This window comes from Trichosurus vulpecula, chromosome 6 (assembly GCF_011100635.1).
Source record: "Trichosurus vulpecula isolate mTriVul1 chromosome 6, mTriVul1.pri, whole genome shotgun sequence".
Taxonomy (NCBI): Eukaryota; Metazoa; Chordata; class Mammalia; order Diprotodontia; family Phalangeridae; genus Trichosurus; species Trichosurus vulpecula.
In genome coordinates, this window is record NC_050578.1 from 110646855 (window position 1) to 110668592 (window position 21738).

General features: G+C 38.7%; 1 protein-coding gene across 1 annotated transcript; it reads left to right on the plus strand.

Annotated features, from left to right (window-relative positions):
* The first annotated feature begins 7882 nt into the window (after positions 1 to 7882).
* Positions 7883 to 20187, plus strand: GYPA (glycophorin A (MNS blood group)). The gene is made up of 5 exons (XM_036762490.1): positions 7883 to 8028; positions 11884 to 12027; positions 13751 to 13792; positions 17304 to 17389; positions 19689 to 20187. The coding sequence occupies exons 1-5, from the start codon at positions 7992 to 7994 to the stop codon at positions 19701 to 19703; spliced, it is 324 nt and encodes a 107-aa protein (XP_036618385.1). The 5' UTR covers positions 7883 to 7991; the 3' UTR covers positions 19704 to 20187.
* Positions 20188 to 21738: the final 1551 nt, after the last annotated feature.

Sequence of the window (21738 nt, forward strand, 5' to 3'; positions counted from 1 at the left end):
TGCAAGATATAAAATAAACCCACATAAATCCTCAGCATTCCTATACATTACTAACAAAGCCCAACAGCAAGAGATAGAAAGAGAGATTCCATTCAAAGTTACTGTAGACACTATAAAATATTTGGGAGTCTATCTGTCAAGACAAACCCAGGGCCTATATGAACATAACTACGAAACACTTTTCGCATGAATAAAGTCAGATCTAAATAAATGGAAAAATATCAGTTGCTCATAGATAGGCCGAGTTAATATAATAAAATGACAACTTTACCTAAATTAATCTATCTATTCGGTGCCATACCAATTGAACTACCAAAATATTATTTTACAGAGCTGGATAAAATAATAACAAAATTCATCTGGAAGAACAAGAGGTCTAGAATATCTAGGGTATTAATGAAAAGAAATGCTAGAGAAGTTGGCCTAGCCATACCACATATTCAACTGTACTATAGAGCAGCAGTCATCAAAACTACCTGGTACTGGCTAAGAAACAGAGTTGTGGATCAGTGGAATAGGTTAGGAACACAAGATGGAGAAGTTAATGACTATAGCAATCTACTCTTTGATAAACCCAAAGAGGCCAGTTTCTGGACTAATAATTCACTATTTCACAGAAACTGTTGGGAAAATTGGAAAATGGTAGGGCAGAAACTGGGCATAAACCAATATCTTACACCATATACCAAAATAAAGTCAAAATGGGTTCATGATTTAGGAATAAAGGCTGATACTATAAGTAATTTGGGAGAGCAAGAAATAGTTTGCCTATCAGATTTATGGAAAGGAAAAGAATTTATGACCCAACAAGAGATAGAGAGCATTACAAAATGCAAAATGTATAATTTTCATTATGTTAAATAATTGAAATGTTTTCGTACAAAAAAGCCAATGCAACAAAAATTAGGAGGGAAGCAGAAAATTGGAAGAAAATCTTTACAACTAGTGTCACTGATAAAGGCCTCATTTCTAAAATATACAGGGAACTGAGCCAAATATATAGGAATACAAGTCACTCCCCAATTGGGAAATGGTCAAAGGATATGACCAGGCAGTTTTCAGAGGAAGAAATTAAAGATATCTATAGGCATATGAAAAAATGCTCTAAATCACTACTGATTAGAGAAATGCAAATCAAGACATCTCTTAGATACCACATCTCTCCTGTCAGATTGGCTAAAATAACAAAACAGGAAAATGATAAATGCTAGAGAGGATGTGGGAAAATTGGAACATTTTACATTGATGGTAGAGTTGTGAACTGATCCAGCCATTTTGGAGAGCAATTTGGAACTATGCCCAAAGGGCTATAAAAATGTTCATACCCTTTGACCCAGCAATACCACTTCTAGAGTTGTATCCCAAAGAGATCACACAAGTGGGAAAGGGATCCGTATATACAAAAATATTTATAATGGCTCTTTTTGTAGTAGCAAAGAATTGGAAATCAAGGGGATGCCCATCCATTGGGGAGTGACTGAACAAGCTGTGGTATATGAAGGTAATGGAATACTATTGTGCGATAAAAAATGGGGATAATACAGACTTCATAATAACATGGAAAAAACTACACGATATAATGCTGAGTGAGCAGAGCAGAACTAGGAGAACATTATACACAACCACAGATACATGGATTCTGTGAGGACCAACCCTGAAAGACTTTGCTCATCTCAGCAACACAAGGTACAAAGACAGCTCCAAAGGACTCACAATGGAGAATGCTATCTACATCCAGAGAAATAACTATGAAGTATGAATGCAGATTGAGGCACACTTCATGCTAGCCTTCCCCCCCCTCCCTTTTTTTCTTTTTCTCTCTTTTGTTTTTGTTTGTGGGTTGTGTTTTTTTTTTGTTCTGTTTCTTCTTTCTCATGATTCATTTCATTGGTCATAATTCTTCTCCATAACTTGACTAGTGCGTAAATTAATTCAATGTGAAGTTATAAGTGGAAGTTATATGGGATTCCATGCCATCTGGGGGAGGGAGGGAAGAAAATCTGGAACTCAAAATTATGTAGAACGAAGTGTTGTAAACTAAAAATAAAAAAAAAATTTAAAAAAAGAAAAGTGTTTTATATTTGCGTTCATACGGTTCCCGGGTTTGGCTTGGCAGGCAGACTCCCAAGTATTGGCTACAGTTATTTTAAATGGAATTTCTTTTTCTATCTCTTGCTGCTGGACTTTGTTTGTAGGAAGACTACTTTTGAGAAACTTCTCTTCATTCATATAGACAGTGATTCTAGGTAAATCACAGCCTCTCCCTGCCCAAGGAAAGATCATAAAATGCAAAGTATACCACAAAGTATACCAAATGACACTCTTAACTGAGCTTACTTTGCTATGTAAGGACCACAGGATGTAGAGCTGAAAAACATTTTAGAAATTATCTGCTCTAACCTCCTCACTTTAGAGATGTGGAACTCTAAAGCAAGGGACTTGCCCAGGGTCACACAGTTGTAAGTAGCAGAGCTAGAATTTTAACCTCAATTTCTTGGCTCTAAAAGTTTTTTCTATTGCATTTTACTACTTTCACTCCCAGAACAAACTTCCCAATTATCCAAATACTCAAAACCACTAATGTCTGGTTAGAATATGGAGAGATTGAAAGATATTCCCTGCAGGCTGTTTTCTTTTATATCTATTTTTGTTTTTATTCTGAACTTGAAAAATGCCATCAACTATGAGCATTTTCATATGCAAAAAAGAAACTCTATGTTTCATTGTTCATGAACCTGTGAGTATCTATACATTACACAGGATAGTGTCTCATTTATCTGCATTTTCCTCTGAATAAGGATCTTTTTCTAAAAAACGTTTCCACCAATATCAGAGTCCTACAAGCTTTCCAAAAACGCAGGTTCTAGGAAAGTAGATGTCCAGCTTCTATACATGAGAGATTCAGAACCTGAAATCTCTCATGCCAAGTTGAAAGAAGTACTTAATACTTCTAATAATGCTAATTGATAATTAATTACAATAAATTAATATTAATAATAAATAGATATTTCAGGACTTTCTGAAACAAAGTATTTGAAGATAGGTTTAAATGAAGCTGGTTTACTGGTTCTTCCTCAAAGTGAAGCCCAGACAAGTTATGTCTCCTCCCCAGGTTTGAAAACTACAAGGCTTCCTCCTCCTACATACATGCTCTGATCTCTGGATTTCAATTCCTTCACCTATAAAAGGAAGGAGTTGGACTGGGTGGCCTCTCTTACTGTCCAATGGAGGAAGCTACACATGATACTTACCACAAAATAAATCCCTATATACTACAGAAAGCCAAAGTACTTAAAAAATGCTTATTGGCTTGAATTTCAATAAAAGCACATCCACTTACTAAAAGTAATGTTTTTAAAACCATGTCTCATCCCTCTTAATCTTCTTCTCCACCCCCTCCCCTGCTCCTCCAGAGAGCCTCTGGTCCTAGCTCTGGGTCAAGGTGATAACTCATTTCTTGGAAAGTCTGTAAAAACAAGATAGAGTCAAGTGTGGTCTAGGTGTGGTCCTACTGGGAGGAAGAACTTTTAAATAGAGGTTTCAAGGTCCCCTCCAGTCTTGGCATTCTTTGAATACCAACTTACCAACAAGAAGCACATAAAAAACTCTATTACTCCCATGGAATTCTTGTAGCTCAACTGGAGGCATGATTCACAGAAGTGGAACTATTCTAAGACAACGGATCTTCTTGGCTAACATCTCGCTAACTAAGGCTGGAGAGAGAGCCAAGTAATGCAGAAAGCCTCAAAGTCAGGAGCCTCACAGACAATTACACAGACTGCTGTGAAAAATCTAGATGTTAATCCTGGTAGCTTCAGGCAAATTGGTTTCCTCTTTTTTTTTCTTTCAAAAGATGTACACCTGATTTTCATTTTAGGCTTCTAGAAAGACAAAAACAAGAAAACCCCAAGGTGTTTGTTGGTGGTTCGTTGTAGCAGGAACAACTATGTGAGGAAGGAGGAATTATGGCAGATTAAGAATAACCAGACTTGCATTCTGGTCCCGGCTTTTCACTAGCTAACGAGTTACCCTTCTCTTCCCTGGCCTTCAATTTTTCTCAACTGCAAAATAAACTGCCTGGATAAAGAAGATGGTCTGTTCTAATAATCAGATACTATTAGAAAAAAAAACAGACTATTTTAGGGAGAAAGGACAATGCAGTGGAAAGAACGCTGACTCTGTAGTCAGGGGAGCTGGGTTCAAATATCCCACTAACCCATTTCATCTTCTATAAAATGGGGGAGTTGAACTAACAGCCTCCCTTCCAGTTCTAATTCTATGAGCCTATCCTGGCGGTATCTCCTACTTCTTTCTGAAGAGAAATTAGTGGTCTCCAGCTAAGATCACGAAGTCACTTCTAGGAAAAATACTGATAGGCTGCATTGGTCAGGGGTAGATCATCCTGATAATGAGAAGACTGAAAACCAGAGGGTTAGGGCAGAAGGGCACAGTTCATTGCATTATTCAATCCACTGGGGGAGTTTATACGAATAAGGTTTGATGTTCAGGGCCAGCCCATGTGGGGAAGATACGCTTTCCCAGGTTACCGAATAGAAAGTGCCACTAGTCATTGGTGAAATTGAAAATCAAAATTTGGGTAGTCATCAGAGTTCCTCAGCGTTTTATGACAGATCATTATTGCTGATGCCTCATAGCTGATTAGAGCCTCTGAAACCTGGGCTGCACAGACAGGAGGGTACACTGTAGCTGGGGACCGACACCACCAGTTCTTCTCGGTGGCTGTTTGGAGCATTGGGGGCTTTGGGATTTCTTGCATTGCATTTTGAAGATCAAAATCATCAGACTAAGGTGTATAAAGAGATAGCAATTTTGTTATTATTTTTAGGTAAGTGAAGTCTAAAGGTATTTTTCTCAATGGGGTAGTCACTTCAGCAAGACAATCCTTTTACACTTTACTGATAAATTCACTAAACAACTCACTAGACCTGCTATTCCAAACCTTGTGATCCCTCCTCAAGCCTCCCACAGTATCCCCTCCCATCACCCTAAGAGCTTAAGTCTTTCCTTAAAATTTTACAAAAAAAAATTTTTAAAGGACAATCACTGAGTGCTCCCAATTCACGCACACTTCTCAGATCGTTCAGACAATTCCCCCACTATCTCCTCCTTAACCCTTGCTTCACATGAAGATGTGACTCTGCTTTTGCCAAGGCAAATCCTTCTAGATCCACTCTTGACCTTATTCCTTGCAGCTTCTCCAACATATGGATTCCCATGTTTTTCTCATTCCTTAATCTTAGATCTCTGCCTCTGTACTGGGTCTATCCCTGCTGCCTAAAAACATATCCACGTTTTAAGGAAGGAAGGAAGGAAGGAAGGAAGGAAGGAAGGAAGGAAGGAAGGAAGGAAGGAAGGAAGACATACTCAGTTGTATATAGAAATCTATCTTACCTTATAAGGATGTGAAAAAAGGGACAGAGAAAATAGAAGGGGAAGAAGGGACTGATAAAAAGAAAGGTCCATTGGGGAAGGTGGTGAGCAGAAGGAAGGAAGGAAGGAAGGAAGGAAGGAAGGAAGGAAGGAAGGGAGGGAGGGAGGGAGGGATGAGGGAGAGAGAGAAGGAGGGAGGGAGGACCATTAATTATTTTTAATTTATGAAATAAAACAAACATTTCCATAACACAGTAGAATAATAAAAAGATGATTGCACATGAAACTGCAAACCTGTTATGTACAACTTGCTATTACTTTTAAATCGATAATATATTTATTATGTCAATTTCTTTTTTTTCATTTTTTCTTCTCTCCTCCCCCTTCCACCCTATAGACGGCTGCCATTACACACAAAGCTGTGTGTGTGTGTGTGTGTGCGTGTGTGTGTATGCGTGTGTGTGTGTGTGTGTAAAATCACTCTCTATGGACTTCTATTTATCAGTTCTTTCTCTGGATGCAGATAGCAACTTACTTCATATGTCCTTTCTAATTAATTTGGGTATTTAAAAAAGTCAAAATAACTTAGTCGCTCAAAGTTGTTCTCCAAACAATATTCCTGGCACTGTATACAATGCTCCCTTGGTTCTGCTCATTTTGCTCTTCGTTATTTCATGCAAGCCTATCCGTGTTTCTTTAAGATCGTTGAGCTCATCATTTCTTACAATACAGCAGTCTTCCATTGTAATGCATACCACAACTTGTTCAGCCATTCCCCAATTGATGGGCATCCCAGTAATTTCCAGTTCTTCACTACCACAAAGAGAGCTGCTATGAATAAAAACCAAAAAAAAAAATCTTTAGGAAGGGGAGGAATATGAGGTGAAGAAAAAACTCTCTTCTTCAAAGCATTCTGAACTTGAGCTAAAAGTCTGGTGGATTTACTGAAGTGTCCCCTTCTTGGTTTTCCCTTCTTGCATTTTGTACAGGGCATGTTTCTGCACAGGATCCCTCTACAGTTAACCCCAAGTCGGTTCTAATTACTTCACCAGAAACAAAAGATGCTATCCCTTCCCCTAGAATAAAGGAAGAACCTGTTTCTGAAGCCACTTCTCCTTTGTCATCAACAAAAGGTTTGACTCATATTACCATTATATTACTTTCATCCATTGTTGACATGCAAACACAGTATTAAGTACCCATCTGTCCATGACAAGGGGTTAGCTTTCTAGAGTTATTGAAAGATTTGTGGGAGAAACACAGAATGGGAGGAAAAAAGGAACAGAAAAACAAAACACCACTTAAAAGGGCAGCCTTAGCAATGCTTCTCTAACTAGTATATTCGTGTATACCTCTCATAGGATTGTTGTTGTTTAGATGTTTAGATATCTTTTTTGGTTAAACAAGACCTGGGTATGATAGCATTTTTGGATAAAAGTCCATTTCCATGACAAAGATGAAGAGGTTAATGAGTCTTGGATAGAATCCTCCTTCTGAACTTGGAGGAAGAAGCCATCTAGAGGAGCAATGAACAACTCTGATCATGTTCTAGAATCTTCTGGAAAGGAGCCGCATGTTGTTTCTCTTCTAGTCCCTCTAGTCTAAGTGACTTTTTTTCTTTCTCCTGCTCCCTTCCATTCTGCTTCTCTCCCAGCACAATGCTCACAATATTTCAATGAAAATCACATTTTCTAAAATATTTATAGGAGTGTTTTGTTGTAGCAGCAACAGCCATGTGAGGAAGGAGCAAGTATGGCAGATTAAGAATAACCAGACTGGGATTCTGGTCCCTGCTTTTCCACTAGCTAATGATCTACCCTTCTCTTCCCTGGCCCTCACTTTTTCTCATCTGCACAATGAACTGACTGGATAAAGAAGATGGTCTGTTCTAATAATCAGATACAATTAGAAAAAAAACAGACTATTTTTGGGAGAGAGGACAGTGCAGTAGAAGGAACATTGACTCTGTAGTCAGGGGAGCTGGGTTCAAATATCCCACTAACCCATTTCATCTTCTATAAAATGGGGGAGTTGAACTAACAGCCTCCCTTCCAGTTCTAATTCTATGAGCCTATCCTGGCAGTATCTCCTAGTTCTTTCTGAAGAGAAATTAGTGGTCTCGAGCTAAGATCATGAAGTCTCTTCTAGGAAAAATACTGATAGGCTGCATTGGTCAGGGGTAGATCATCCTGATAATGAGAAGACTGAAAACCAGAGGGTTAGGGCAGAAGGGCACAGTTCATTGCATTATTCAACCCCCTGGGGGAATTTATACAAATAAGGTTTGATGTTCAGGGCCAGTCCATGTGGGGAAGATGCCCTTTCCCAGTTTGCTGAACAGAAAGTGCCACTTGTCATTGGTGAAACTGAAACTCACAATTTGGGTAGTCATCAGAGTTCCTCAGCCTCTTATGACAGATCATTCTTGCTGATGCCTCATAGCTGATTAGAGCCTCTGAAACCTGGACAGCACAGATAGGAGGGTACACTGTAGCTGGGGACCGACACCACCAGTCCTTCTCGGTGGCTGTTTGGAGCACACATTGGGGGCTTTGGGATTTCTTGCATTGGATTTTGAAGATCAAAATCATCAGACAAAGATGTATAAAGAGACAGCACTTTTGTTACTATTTTTAGGTAAGTGAAGTCTAAATGTTTTTTATTCCCAACTTGATCCAGAGAATTTGATGTGACGTTACTACTAGGATATTAAACTTTGCCCTATAGTTTTATTGAAGGCCAATTACTACTTTAATGGAATGAGATGACATAAAAGGTAAATTTATGTTAATTGAACTGTCTTTTCTTTCCCTAAATCTTTGTCTTTAAGACTTTTATAATCAAGAGGCAATCCATACTGAATCAATTAGATTTAAATAGGCATAAGATATTTATGAATATCAGTCACAGCTGAATGGTGGGTACAGAGTTAAATGGACTTCTGTTGTAAAAAATTTAATTTAATCATTTCTATTACAATAAAAGCTCTGTGTCAACAAAGAGGGAAATATAGTATGGTAGAAAGACCCTTGGATATGGAATCGGCATATTTGGTTTCAAATCCTTCCTTTTCAACTTATTACTAAGACAACCTCAGAAAGTCAATTTCCCTCTCTAAATCACAATTAATTCATCTATAAAATGAAGGGATGAGACTAGTAACTTCTAAGCTCCTATGCTTCCAGCTCTTGTTCCTATGAAGAAAAAACTTGCATTACCTAAAAGGGGTGGAAGGAGAAGGGTTTGTTAGTGTGTGGTTTGTTTAGGTTTCCCCACAAACTCAAGGATTTTTGAAAGATGTTTGAAACCTTTCATAGCCAATGACACTTAGAAACGTCTGTCATGATGGCAATGGAAAAAAAGACCAAATTGACTGAACTGGTTTTTCTTTCATGGTATAAAGTTAGTGACTGCTTCTCATCCTCAGTTGTCTACACGAGGTCATCCATACTTGGTGTTCCCATTCTAAAGTGGAAGCTGAGGCTGAAATATGTCATAAGACTTACATGACCTCTGAGGTTTCTTTCAGCTCAAAATCTTTGATCCTATCATCATATGAAAAGCTGACAGCAAATTCATTGTCTGTCTGGCCCTCTTAATGTGCAATTAAGTTCGTTAAGCCTCTGTTTACTTTCTAAGATGGGGAATTCTCACTGGTGAGGCCCTCATATTAAATATGACTCGTTTTGGAAAGAAGATTTCCACAAAATTATTATTTGGTTATTATTGCTGTTACTGCTTATTAATATTTGCTATTATAATTATTAATCCATGCTAGCTTTAAGACACTGGATAGTCATTTAATCTCTCTAGGCCTCAGACAATTCTCTAAAACGTATTTACTAATTTAAATGTGTCTTTTGAGCTGCATTGGTAGATTTCATGCCAATGAAATTACAAATCCTTATCATAGCTAATCATAACCATATATTATGTTACCACAAATACTCAGTGTTTCTTTAATACTTCAGACTCTATTGTCCCAGTACAGATGACAACCCCTTCATGCTTTAGCAGGCAAACAGATGGTTTGGTCAAAATATCTTTATCACCTGACAAGCAGGCCTGTGGGAATAAATGTCTCATTCCAGACTTGTTGCTGAGTCATCTCAGTCATGTCCTCCTGACCCCATTTGGGACTTTCTTGACAAAGATACTAGAATGGTTTGCCTTTTCCTTTTCCAGTTCATTTTGCTGGTAAGAAACTGAGGCAAACCGGGTTAACTAATTTGCCCAGGTAGTAAGTGTCTGAGGCCGTATTTGAACTCATGAAGATGTGTTTCTTGGTTCCAAGCCCAGTGCTCTATCCTCTGTGCCACTAACTGCCCCCCACCCAAAGTTAGGGAGGCTGAGCTTCAGAGGACAAACAGTCTTTTACGAGGCTCAAACTCCAACTTTGGCAAGAACTACCAGATTTGGCTCCTAGGGGCACAACCTTTAAAGGACAGAGTGTTGCCTACAGGCCATGATGGGACTTTTGAGTAGAATATTAATGAGGAAAAATAATAACCCAGATTTATATAGTGCTTGGAACTTTACAAAATATTTTCCTCACTGTGACCCCACAAGGTAGATAGGGCAAGCATTATCTCTATTTTACGGATGAGGAAATTGACTCAGGGAGCTAAATTGATTTGGACATGGTTGTGACTTGTAACTATAAGAACTGGGAATTTACTACAGAAAAGGTGAGTGATTTCCAGAATACATAAATATTTTATAAATGAAGAAAATGAAGCCCATAAAGGAACAGTAATTTCCACAAGACCACAGGGACAGAGAAGATAAAGAGCTAGGTCTAGAATCTAGAACCTAGAAGACTTTTTATATCCCTCCTCACACCCAGATCTAAAAATAAGTCTCAAGAACCTGAGTCTTGTCCTCTTTCCACTAAGTCATGATACTCTTCTCTAGGTTAATTGAAGCTAGAGTTTGTCAAATAAAGCACTCTGGAGATGACATGGAATAAATACTGTTTCTAGGATTAAGGGACATGAATTCAAATCCTGTCTCTGACGCTTATGCCCAATGTAACCCTAGGCAAGTCACCTAATTTCTCTGGCACTTACTTTCCTCATCTGTAAAATGAGAGCATTGGTCTAGAGGGCCTCCGAGGTCCTTTGAAGCTCTTGACCTATGATCCTTGAGCGACAGCCTGTGAAGACAAGTCCCAATAAGACCACTGCATGGAAGAGTTGAAAGATAAGATAAAGAGGATTGAGAAAGGGGATGGAAAAAGGGGGGAAAGAGCACTTTGAGGTGGCTGTCCATCAGGTAGGAAAGGGCTAAAAATATATTGGAATGTAAAGATGAATTATTGACTAAGTAAGAGTTTATCAAAGAAGAATTCAAAGAAACATGGGAAGACTTACATGAACTGATTCAGAGTAAAATAAGTAGAACCGAAAAAGCAATACTGAAATGAATATAAGGAAGACACATACATCACTAAAAAAGGAATCTAATGGGGAGAAGGGGAAAGTCATTTCCAGAAATGATTGTGATGAAAAAACAAAACAAAATGTTACTAACTAAACTTTCTTAAAATCAGTTAAGAGTTGCCTACCTTTAAGTCTCTGGAAACTCTACTATTATCAAAGGCTTCTCAAACATCAACAGTGAAAAGCAGCATGCTACAGTAGGTAGAGACCTCGATTTAAAATCAAAGGAACAAGGTTCAAATCTTGCCTTTGCTACTTAATGCCTGTGTGAACATGCGCAAGTCACTTAAAACACTCTGGGTCTCATCTTTGTAAAATGACGAGGTAACTAAATATTGCAAATATCCCATCCAGCTCTATATCCTGTGGTTCTATAATTATATCTAGACTTCCTTTCAATACTCTAAGGAATCATTTATCTTAAAAAGGGAGTTCAGCCTAATAGACAGAGTTCTCAACCTGGGATGAGAAAATATTAGTTTTGAGTTCTCTTTCAGAATCACCTATTAGCTATCTGACTCTGGGAAAGTCACTCTGACTATATGTGAATGTTTCTCTTTGAGACTCAGTTTTCATATCTATAAAGTGGGAATAGATAATAAGATAGAATAATAACTACCTCAGAGTTGCTATGAAGGTCAAATGAAATAATGTGGGCAAAGTATTTTGTAAAACCTTAAATGCCTCCCTCCTTTTTAAAATCAGTTAGGGAGTCTAAGCGAAAAGAAACAACTTTTCTTCCTTCTCCAATTATCTGTGGTCCAATGGTCCAATCCTCATTGTTTCTTCTTCGAAGTTCAGTGAGCCACGCTATTTTCTGATTCCTGACTCCACAAAATCCTGCAAACTTGTTGTGAAATTAGATTTTTACCAGAAAATAAATGCTGATCTGAACTCAGGATGCTTCTTAGCAGAACCCCTTGGGAAGGAGACAAGCACTAAAGGAGGACACGGAAGGGAGTCCCAGAACTGACTTAGAAGCATGATGAGAGCTTGTGGACCCACTCCAGAGGCACTTGTGGGTGATCTTCCTAACCTCTGTTTCGTATAGGTTATGTTTCAACCCAAGATGTAAGTCACGCCTACCACAACGAGCATCCAGTAACATCTCCGAAAATGACTAACGGAACCAAAGACGAACATTTGGCAGCCCGAAGTTATTCTGAGACCCCAACACAGGCACCAGATAAATACGGTTTGGCATCTCCTTTATTATTGTTGCTCTTGAGCCCTTGTGACCAGGGAGATGTATTCACTGAATGCATGACTCTCTGCTGAGAATGTACACAGTAAGGAAGGCAAAAACAGCCTCTGCCTTTTCTAAGCTGACACTCATAGGGAGTGATAACCATCGGAAAGGTATCATTATTGAAAAAGAATTCTCCTGCTCAAAAACATTCTCCTTACTGCTTCTAGGATAAAATGCAAATTCTTTAGGCTGGCCCTCCACTAATGGTGCCAATGTACCATTCCAAGGTTATTTCAGATTCTCGTCTTCATGTATTCTATGATCTGGCCAAATGAAAAAGCCGTATTATGTAATAAAATGAGAAGTAGAATTGGAGCCAGAGAAAGTCTATGTTTGAGTAAGGATTCCTAACAAGTCAGTGAGTCTCAATTTCCTCATCTTGGAATTAAAATGGAATAATCATAGGTGCATTACTTATCTCACAGGAATTTTGTGAGGAAAGAGACTTGTTAATCTTGGTGATATATAGATGGGTTAATATAATAATATATATATTATATTATATATTACATATATAATATATATAGCAACAAAATAATAATAAATATGTAAATTATTACTGAACTTAACCACTAGCTGTTCCCAGTCTTGTCCTGGACTCCGTCTTCTGCTTCCACACATTTGTACCGGCCATTCTCCCATAACTCTCTTTGTCTTGGCTTGTTTAAATCTTTCTCTTCCCAAAAGGCTCAGCTAGAATGCCGTCATAAACATGAAGCTGTTCCTAATTCCCCACCCAGCCCTCCCAGACAATGGTATCCTTTCCCTCCTCAAATTTTCTTAAAACACTTCATTTAGATCTTTCCTTTGCCCTTGTTAGACTCTACCTCAGATCCTACTTTTCCATGGATGTGGCAATCTCCTCCTCAGTAACTATAATTTCCTCAAGGATAGGAATTCTGCCATGTTTTATCCCAATGTCCTCAGCTCTGACTACCTGGTCCTGCCATGTGTAGTGGCTTTATTGAATTAAATCCCATCTTGCTCTTAGTTAATAAGATTATTGCCCAATAATATTCAATTCCATATATTCTCATGGATATTTAAGAGAAAACATTGAGTCTGTATATGCTGTTACTTACATCTCATCTCTGCTACTTACAACTTGTATGACCTCAGGCAAGCCACTTAAACTCTCTGGGCCTCAGTTTCCTTCTCAAGAAAATGCTGGGCTTACTGGAGGAGGTTTACATATCTTCTAAGGTCTCTTCCAACTGTAAATCTATAATGCTTTGGCCTTCTCTCCTGGAAACTCGATTAACTTGTAAGACTTGTTCAATCCATATTCACCAAGAAATTGAGCAAGGAAACACAATGACAAAAATTGGAGGGACCGAATGGCCCTATAACAGATAGAGCAAGGAGACCTGGGTTTAATTCTCATCTTTGGCATTTAATGGATGTGTGACTTTGGACAAATGCTTAACTTCTAAGTACCTTAAGTGACACCTTAGGAATTATCTATAAAGTCATAGATGGAGTATAATCTGCCTTGGTATTGGGAGTTCCCCCACACTGATAAAATTACAAATGATTGAAAGGAAAAAAATATAAATCTAATACTAAAATAGTTGCCACAGTTGGTAACATCTTTATAACTTTAAATATTAACTTAGACTTCTCTGTGTTTTATTTCTGGTGGAAACAAATGATGATCACATAATCCCAGGACCAGGTAAAGGTCGCATAATCCACGCTCTCCCCGGACCAGGTACGTTGAAAACATTCATGGACAAAAATTGCATGTAACTCTCCTAATTTGCCAAAAGAGGTCCCCATATTTCTTCTTATGAGGGGGTTGCTTTAAATGGACACAGGGTTTACAACATGGTTCTTCCCTTCTTAAAAATGGTGCCTCTTTTCTGAGACATTAGAAAACGTCTATAGGTTACATGATAAATAAACATTCTTACCCTGATTCTTTAGCAAGTTTTGTGTGTTCAAATATTCTAAAATGTAGGCAAATCCTGGGAACATAAGTTACTGATCTGTATTAGTAGAACATGACTGCTTAGCTGGCATTCTCATTGATCACATCACAAGTCCCAACCCCACCCAACCCCAAATGGCTCAACTGTCATCATCTTTGGAACTGATAATTACTAACTGTGGTAAATTCTGACTTTGGCTTTAAAAAACTGTAGGGTCATTCTTAGAGCACTGGAAGGGAGAGTTCTAGCATTCCACCATTTGTTCTTCTATTCATTCCACTTTTTTGACCTCAAGACACTTAACACCTATGAAATGGCCTCATTTATAAAAGTGATAATATCTGTGTTGCTGTAAATGAGCGACTAAGTCATTTTGAATATTATAAATACCCAAATCAGCTACAAAATACCTATGAAGGAAGATGATATTTGCATCCAGAGAAAAAAAAATATTAAATGGAAGTATATATAGAATCATTTCACACACACGCACACAAATGTACATATACATATTTGCGTCTAATAGTAGCCATCCCGGGAGGAGGGGAAGAAAGATATATAACTTTATTATATATTTAGAAAGAATAGCAAGTTGTACACAATAAATTTTCAGTGTCACATACAATTATCTTCTTCTTTTCCTATTCTGCTGTTACGGAAATGCTTATTTTACATTTTAAGTTTAGAATCAAATAAATTTTGAAAAATCTAAAACTCAACCAAGAATAGAAAAAGCAGCATGGTGTAGTGATAAAAGCCTGGACTTGAACTTAGGAGGACCTCTGATACATATTCATTGGGTGACCATGAATGTCACTTAACTACCCAATGCCCTAAGGCAACTTTAAGGATATAGGCATAGAGGAGTGGCCCACCAGCATGTATGGAAGAAGTCTTCACATCCCTATTTCCTTACAATACGGAAATCACAGGTCCAGGTCCATACAAAATAAATGTGAGTTATTATAAGGGAAATTTGGGGTGGGGGGAGTCTGGGTATGAGTCACATCTATGGAAATAACTGATGTTGGTCATTAAGTCTCTCAGGCAGTAGTTTTTACTGATTTCATGTGTTTCTCATTGTGTGAATGGGTAAACTTTGGGCATTTATTTAAAATGCTGCATTTACTTGTAGTTTTACAAAGAAAAATTGCTGAAATGGACCCCAGATTAAAAAGAAAAGGAAGTGAGAAGTTATTAAAATCTAATCTATGTAGAGGAAAGTTATAGAGGAATTAATCATTCAATAGAAATTCACATATCTATCCCTGATGACATGGAACTCATACCCCAAAATCCAGACTTAAAGTGTTACTGCTTCCCCTTGGGAATCTCTGTCTTACTCATCTCTCAAGGAATCTGAAGACCAAAGACAACATCTTTTTGTGAAGGTCTGTTTTGCATTCCTGGGGTGGGCCTGATGAGTAGGACTATTTTTAGTGCCACCTGACATTTTGGAGAAGACTCTATGAACTTATGAAACAAGTGAGATCTTCCAGGTGGCTAGGTCTAAGCAATGTAAAACAGAGTCCTGCCGAAAATGTCCTATTCAGATAATGGATATCACTTTTGGAAGGCCCATTGCCAATTTACTTTACTGCATGGTCCAATTCCATTGTCTTAACAATCTGCTTTTACTGGATAATTGCCAATTATTCATCTCTTTTGAGGTTATACCTGTATGTGTGTTTTCATAGGGTTGCCTCATGCCTCATATGGATGTAGCATGAGTCTCTACTAAGAAAGTGAAGGCTTCACCTAAAAGATCTGCTTATGTGAATCTACAATCAGGAGAATAATACAAGTTTGATTGTAAAATGCTGCTTTGTTTCAATTGTTCATTTAGTTAGACGATTGCTCACCAAAGAGACTGAGCACCGATGGCCACTGTTTCTTTTTTGTTTCATTGGAAGTACCGCACATCTTACTCTCAGACATCCAGCGATGCTGGCCTCCATGCTGTTTCTCAAACACAATATTCCATCTCCCAAATGAGCATTTTCGATGGCCATCTCCCATGCCTGGAATGCTCCCCATCATCTCAAACACATTTCATCTCCCAAATGAGCATTTTTGATGGCTATCTCCCGTGCCTGGAATGCTTCCCATTATCAACTGTCACATCTAGCTTCTCTGACTTCCTCAACACAATTCCACCTTCTACAAGAAGCTTTTGCCAGTCCTTGGTCTCAGTGCCCTCCCTCTGAGATTGTCCCCATCCAGCTTCTCCTGTATTTTTCTTCTTGTCATACACACATGTACACACACACACACACACACACACGCCTTATTTGTACATAGTTATAAATAGTTGTTCACCTGCTGTCTCCCCCTTTAGATAGTGAGCTCCTTAAGAACAGGGCCTCGGGTAATTTTTGGTTTATTGTTTTTTGGGGCAGTTTGTTTCTCTTGGTTTCTACAGTGCTTAGCACAGAGTAGGTACTTAATAAATGCCAGCTGATTGACTGACTGACATTTACCTTCATGATTTTCAGCTTTCTGTGTCATTCACAGAAAATTAATATTTTTCCACATTCTTTTCCCATATAGCTTGTATACTCTTTTAATTGAGAGGCAGAGCAGAACAGAATAAAGAATGCTGAGCTAGATTTCAAGCCGTAGGTTTGCCACTTAGTAGCTATGTGACTTCAGGGATTGACTTGGGAACTAAGTTTCCTCATGGATAAAGTGAGACGGTATCTAACGTCTCTTCCTTCTCTGATATTTGAAGATGAGGCAGTATAGTATACTAACTGGATTACTGGAACTGAGAAATCTGTGTTCAAATCCCAATCCTGTCACTTAGCCCTGTGAACTTAAGCAAACATCTTTAACATCTCTGAATCTCCCTTTCCACATGTATAAAATGGGAGAGGACTGATAATCTCTCTCACATATGATCATTAATTATAATAATAATAATAATAAATTACATGTGCCCGATGCTTTAAAATTTAGGAAGGCAGCAAGGAATAATGGTTAAAGTGTTGGGCTTGGGATCAGAAGGATCTGGGTTTGAATCCTGTCTGTCCATTTACTATCTGCATGACCATAACCAGGTCACTGAACCTTTGAGATCCCTCTATGAAACCATGGATAATAATGGAATGAGGTTTCTACATGAAAAATCCCCCAAACCAATGGAATCAGAGATCATTTGCCTATTTGAATTCAGGTTTACAAAGCAATTTACCTAAATCATTACATGTATTAAACCCATTTTCTAGATGGCTGCTACACAGCTGTTTATTTCACTCTTTTGCCACTAATTGATCTCTCCTTTCCTCTAAGTGGTCGCCGTGATAGTTTTTGGTGTAATAGCTGGTATCGTTGGAGTCATCCTCTTCGTATCATTCTTGATTCGCCTGCTGACAAGGGTAAAACTGGAACTTTTAAACTTAGAGAAAATGATAGTTGGAACAAAATTGACATAAAATGTGTTTTTCTCCCCTATTTACATCGTTAGGTAAGCTGAAGTAGCTGGTAGAGATATTCTAATATGCTGCAGTAGATTTGGACTTATGAGCACCCACATTCAGATCCTACCTACGACACTTACTAGCTATGACACCCTGGAAAAGTCACTCGCCCTTCAGTTTTCTCATCTGGAAAAATCAGGCAATCAGAATTGAAGGTGTCAAAAGTCCCTTCTGGACCTCAATCTATGACTCCATGAAAAGAAAATACACTTCTTCCCCAATGCACTCCTTCCCAAATTTTCTTTCTTTTCAATTATGTTGGTATTCTAAATTTCAGAAACTAAATTAAGATTTTGACAGATAGTGGTAGAATCTCAGATTTAGAACTAGAAGGCTCTCTACTGGCAGTTAGCCCAACACTTTTTTTATAGATAAGAAAACTGAGACCTACAAAGAGAAAATGACTTTACTCAAGGTCACACAAGGAAGACTGGTACTCAAACCTAGGTCTTCTACATCCTAATCCAGTGCTTACCCCTCATGCTGCCATATCTATCAACAGGGAACCGTTCTTCAATCCCTAGTGTCTAGGCCAGGGCTTCACTTGCAGGGAATCTGTCAACTCTGGTAGCTCAGAATCCTTTCAGAATGAGTGTAAAATTAATAGGCTAGCTTAATAGCAATTATTCCCCCTTCTAAAGAGCTTTGAGATCTAAAAAGCACTTTCCTCATAACAACACTACGTAAATATTCTTTTCCCCCAGAATATGGGCCCTTTTAAGATGAACCTAATCAGTATTCAATAGTCTTTAGTATAAATGGGTCATCTCCCACATGTGGTCCTGAGCACCCAATTCAGTAGATATTTATTGTGCTGGATACTAAGAATTTTTCCAGAATCTCACAATTCCCAGTAAAGGAGTAGGTCAACAGAATTGAGAGCAGAGTTACTATGTATTTGGGAGTTCTGTTATTTAAAAAAAAATAAATTACCTCTCACTCTGAGAGGTAATTATTGTACTTCCCTTTCCATTTCAGAAAAACAGAAAGCTGTCAAGAGGTCATTGGGTGCGAGTTGAGGGCGAAAAGAGGGGCAGCATTTCATCTATTCCAGCACTAAATGCCAACAAAATTTATATGGCACCAATTTTCTAGCAAAGGCAACCCAGCAGTCATCACTAAGGACATTTGTTGAGTAAGGAAGAACTTCATTAAAAGGAATCTACAAATTTAATGGCAACTGATTGAGGGGGTAGGGGTGTGCGGAATCTACAATCCAAGCCTCATTTCCTTTTTTTTTTCCATTTTCTTCCTTGGAGCTTGAATTCAATTCACTTGCTTGTCATGGCATCGCCTCCATGATGTCAGGGTCCTCTTTCAAGAAGAAAGGATAGACAACAACAAACAACCACAACAACATTGTGTATTACACATTAGAAGTTTAAGAAAACATTAGTGTCTCCATCTAAGAAGTACACATGCCCCGTCTCCCTCCAGACACAGATTGCTATGAAAATCAGACCCAAAGAAATGAAGGAAGGGAAGAATGTCTAAAGCTGCTAAATGTATTGTTTTCATTAATCTCACAGCTCGATTCTTAGTTGTGGTGGTTATAGTTTAGTCATGTTCCACTCTTCACGACCCCATTTGGGGTTTTCTTGGCAAAGACACTAGAGTGGTTTACCATTTTCTTCTCCAGCTCATTTTACAGATGAGGAAATTGAGGCAAGTGGGGTTAAGTGACTTGTCCAGGGCCACACAGCTAATAAGTGTCTGAGACTAAATTTGAACTCAGGAAGATGAGTCTGCCTGTCTCCAGGCCCCACACTCTATCCACTGTGTCACCTAACTGCCTTTTTTATTCTTATTAGTTCTTTGTGGATTTGTCTGGGTTTTCTGTACTGGTGCTTATCTCAATGGACACAATAACAAGTGTATGGATTCTATTCTACATCTAAATGACTAGTACTCCCTTAGTCTTAGTTTCCCCATCAATTAATCAAGTACCAGGTGTCTAGTTCCAAATGACTTATAGTTTACTAAAACATTAATGAAAATGCAGTCTTTTGGGGGACATATCCACAAAGCAGGGCTGAGCGATTACATTAAACACCTAGGAATCCGATGCTTGGGTACTGTTCTGTAGGAGAAGAGGTGGCCCAGGGTTTGTTATTCTTCTGACAATTACAACAGCCTCTTTCAAACCAACCATGTCTAATTCTGTTGTTTTTATCTCCCCTCCCCAATTCTGCTACAGAAAAGCCACGTGTAAAAACATCCTCCCTAAACCACTTAACAGGATCAGGAAAAGAAGACCATGTGAATGATCCTGTGGAAATTGATCCTGTGGAAGCATTGCTTTGCCATGATAATAGAAGGTATCTCCCTGAATTGGAGACAATATCAGGAGACACATTTCATCCGGAGGTTCCTGTTCGAGGGACTCAGTGATGGATAGATAAATGGCCCTGCTGAGCCAACTTATTGGATATTGTGAAAAGTTCAGTTTTATTCCTATTCCTGCTTTGGTTTTGTGTTTGCTTAATTGTAGGAGTTAATAGTTTAGGAAATGACTTGTAATCCCACATCCCTGCTCCCTAGTAGGGGCCTTCTTTGGGTCCGATGACCACTTTAGACCACATTTCATAAAATAAGGAAGAGGTCTCTAGGGAATTCCAGCAACAGCATCCTGAGATCTGTTTAAACCTTCAACTGCCCTATTTCTATTTACCTTTTCACCCAAAGGAACAAAGGTACTAGCAGGGTTACACATGGAGATGCTTAACACGCCAATGTAAATTCTGCTCACAAAGACAATTAGCCCAGAATGTGTGGCATCATGGTACCTGTATCCACCACCCACTGCAGCAGAAGGGAGAGGCCATGTGGTATAAAAGGACAGAAAAACAAATCAGGAGTCAGAGGACCTCAGTTCTCATCCCAGTTCTATTATTTAAATCTGTTTGACCTTGAACCAGCTATTTACAACACATGGAACTGTTTCTCATCTATAAAATTCAAATTATTTTACTAAATAACTTTTAACCCAGACCTATAATTTCACTTGATGTAGGAAACTTCCATTGAAGAGCTTCTTCTTCTAGTTCAGCTCTGCTCTGGAATTTAGTCTTTGAGGAGTGCCTAGGGCTTAGCCTGGTCACGGTTGCATAGCCAGTCTATGTTCACAGTGGGACATAAACTCGGAACACAGTGTTCTATCCACTACCCCAAGCTGCCTCACCACATCTATTAAGTATCCGTTATAGGCCAGGTTCTATGCTAAGAATACACAGACAAAATCAAAACCACACCCCACCACTCAAGGAGCTTGCATTTTAGTGAGAAATGGGGAACAGGGAGCTGAAGTAAATGGTCTAAGACCTCTCCTGGTTCTAAATCTTCTGAAATCCATATGAAGCCATTATAAATAAATGACCATTGTAAAGAAATTGTACATTGGAAATGACTAGCTCTTAAGATATACAGGCAATGGGGTATAGAAATCTATCTTGCCCTACAAGGAAATAAAGGGAAAGGAGATGGGGGGTGCAGTGGAGTGACAGAAGGGAGGGCAGACTGGGGAAAGGGGCAATCAGAATATATGCCATCTTGGGGTGGGGGAGGGTACAAATGGGGAGAAAATTTGTAACTCAAAATCTTGTGGAAATCAATGTTGGAAATGACCAGCTCACATTCAGCCAGGCATGAAGTCTTCCAGGACACTAATAGCCTGTGGTATGAAATCATTTCTATGAATAGTGCAACAGAATCCCCCCCCCAAAAACAGGTAATTGTCCTAACTCTCACAAAAACATTTGCTCCTCATGCCCACATAAGGCAGATCAGACTCATCAATGTTCCAGTGAGATGTGCCAGACACAAATGCTGAGAATTATTTTATGTCACTGCGTGACCCTGCGTTAAGTCATTTTCCTGGTTTTGTTCTTCAGTAATTTCAGTCGTGTTCAACTCCTCATGGCCCCATTCGGGGTTTTCCTGGCACAGATACTGGAGTGCTTTGACATTTCCTTCTGAAACTTATTTTATAGATGAGGAAACTGAGGCAAAGAGGGTCAAGTGACTTGCCCAGGGTCACACAGCTAGTAAATGTCTGAGGTCACATTTGAACTCAAGAAGATGAATCTTCCTGAATCCAGGCCAGGCACTCTATCCACTGCGCCCCCTAGCTGCCCCATTTTCCCTGCAGGAGCCTCAATGTGTTCACGTCTCAATAAAGAGGAGATTGGTTTATATGATCTTATAAGGGTAGAGGCTATACAGCTAGAAGAAATTTTAGCAATTATCTA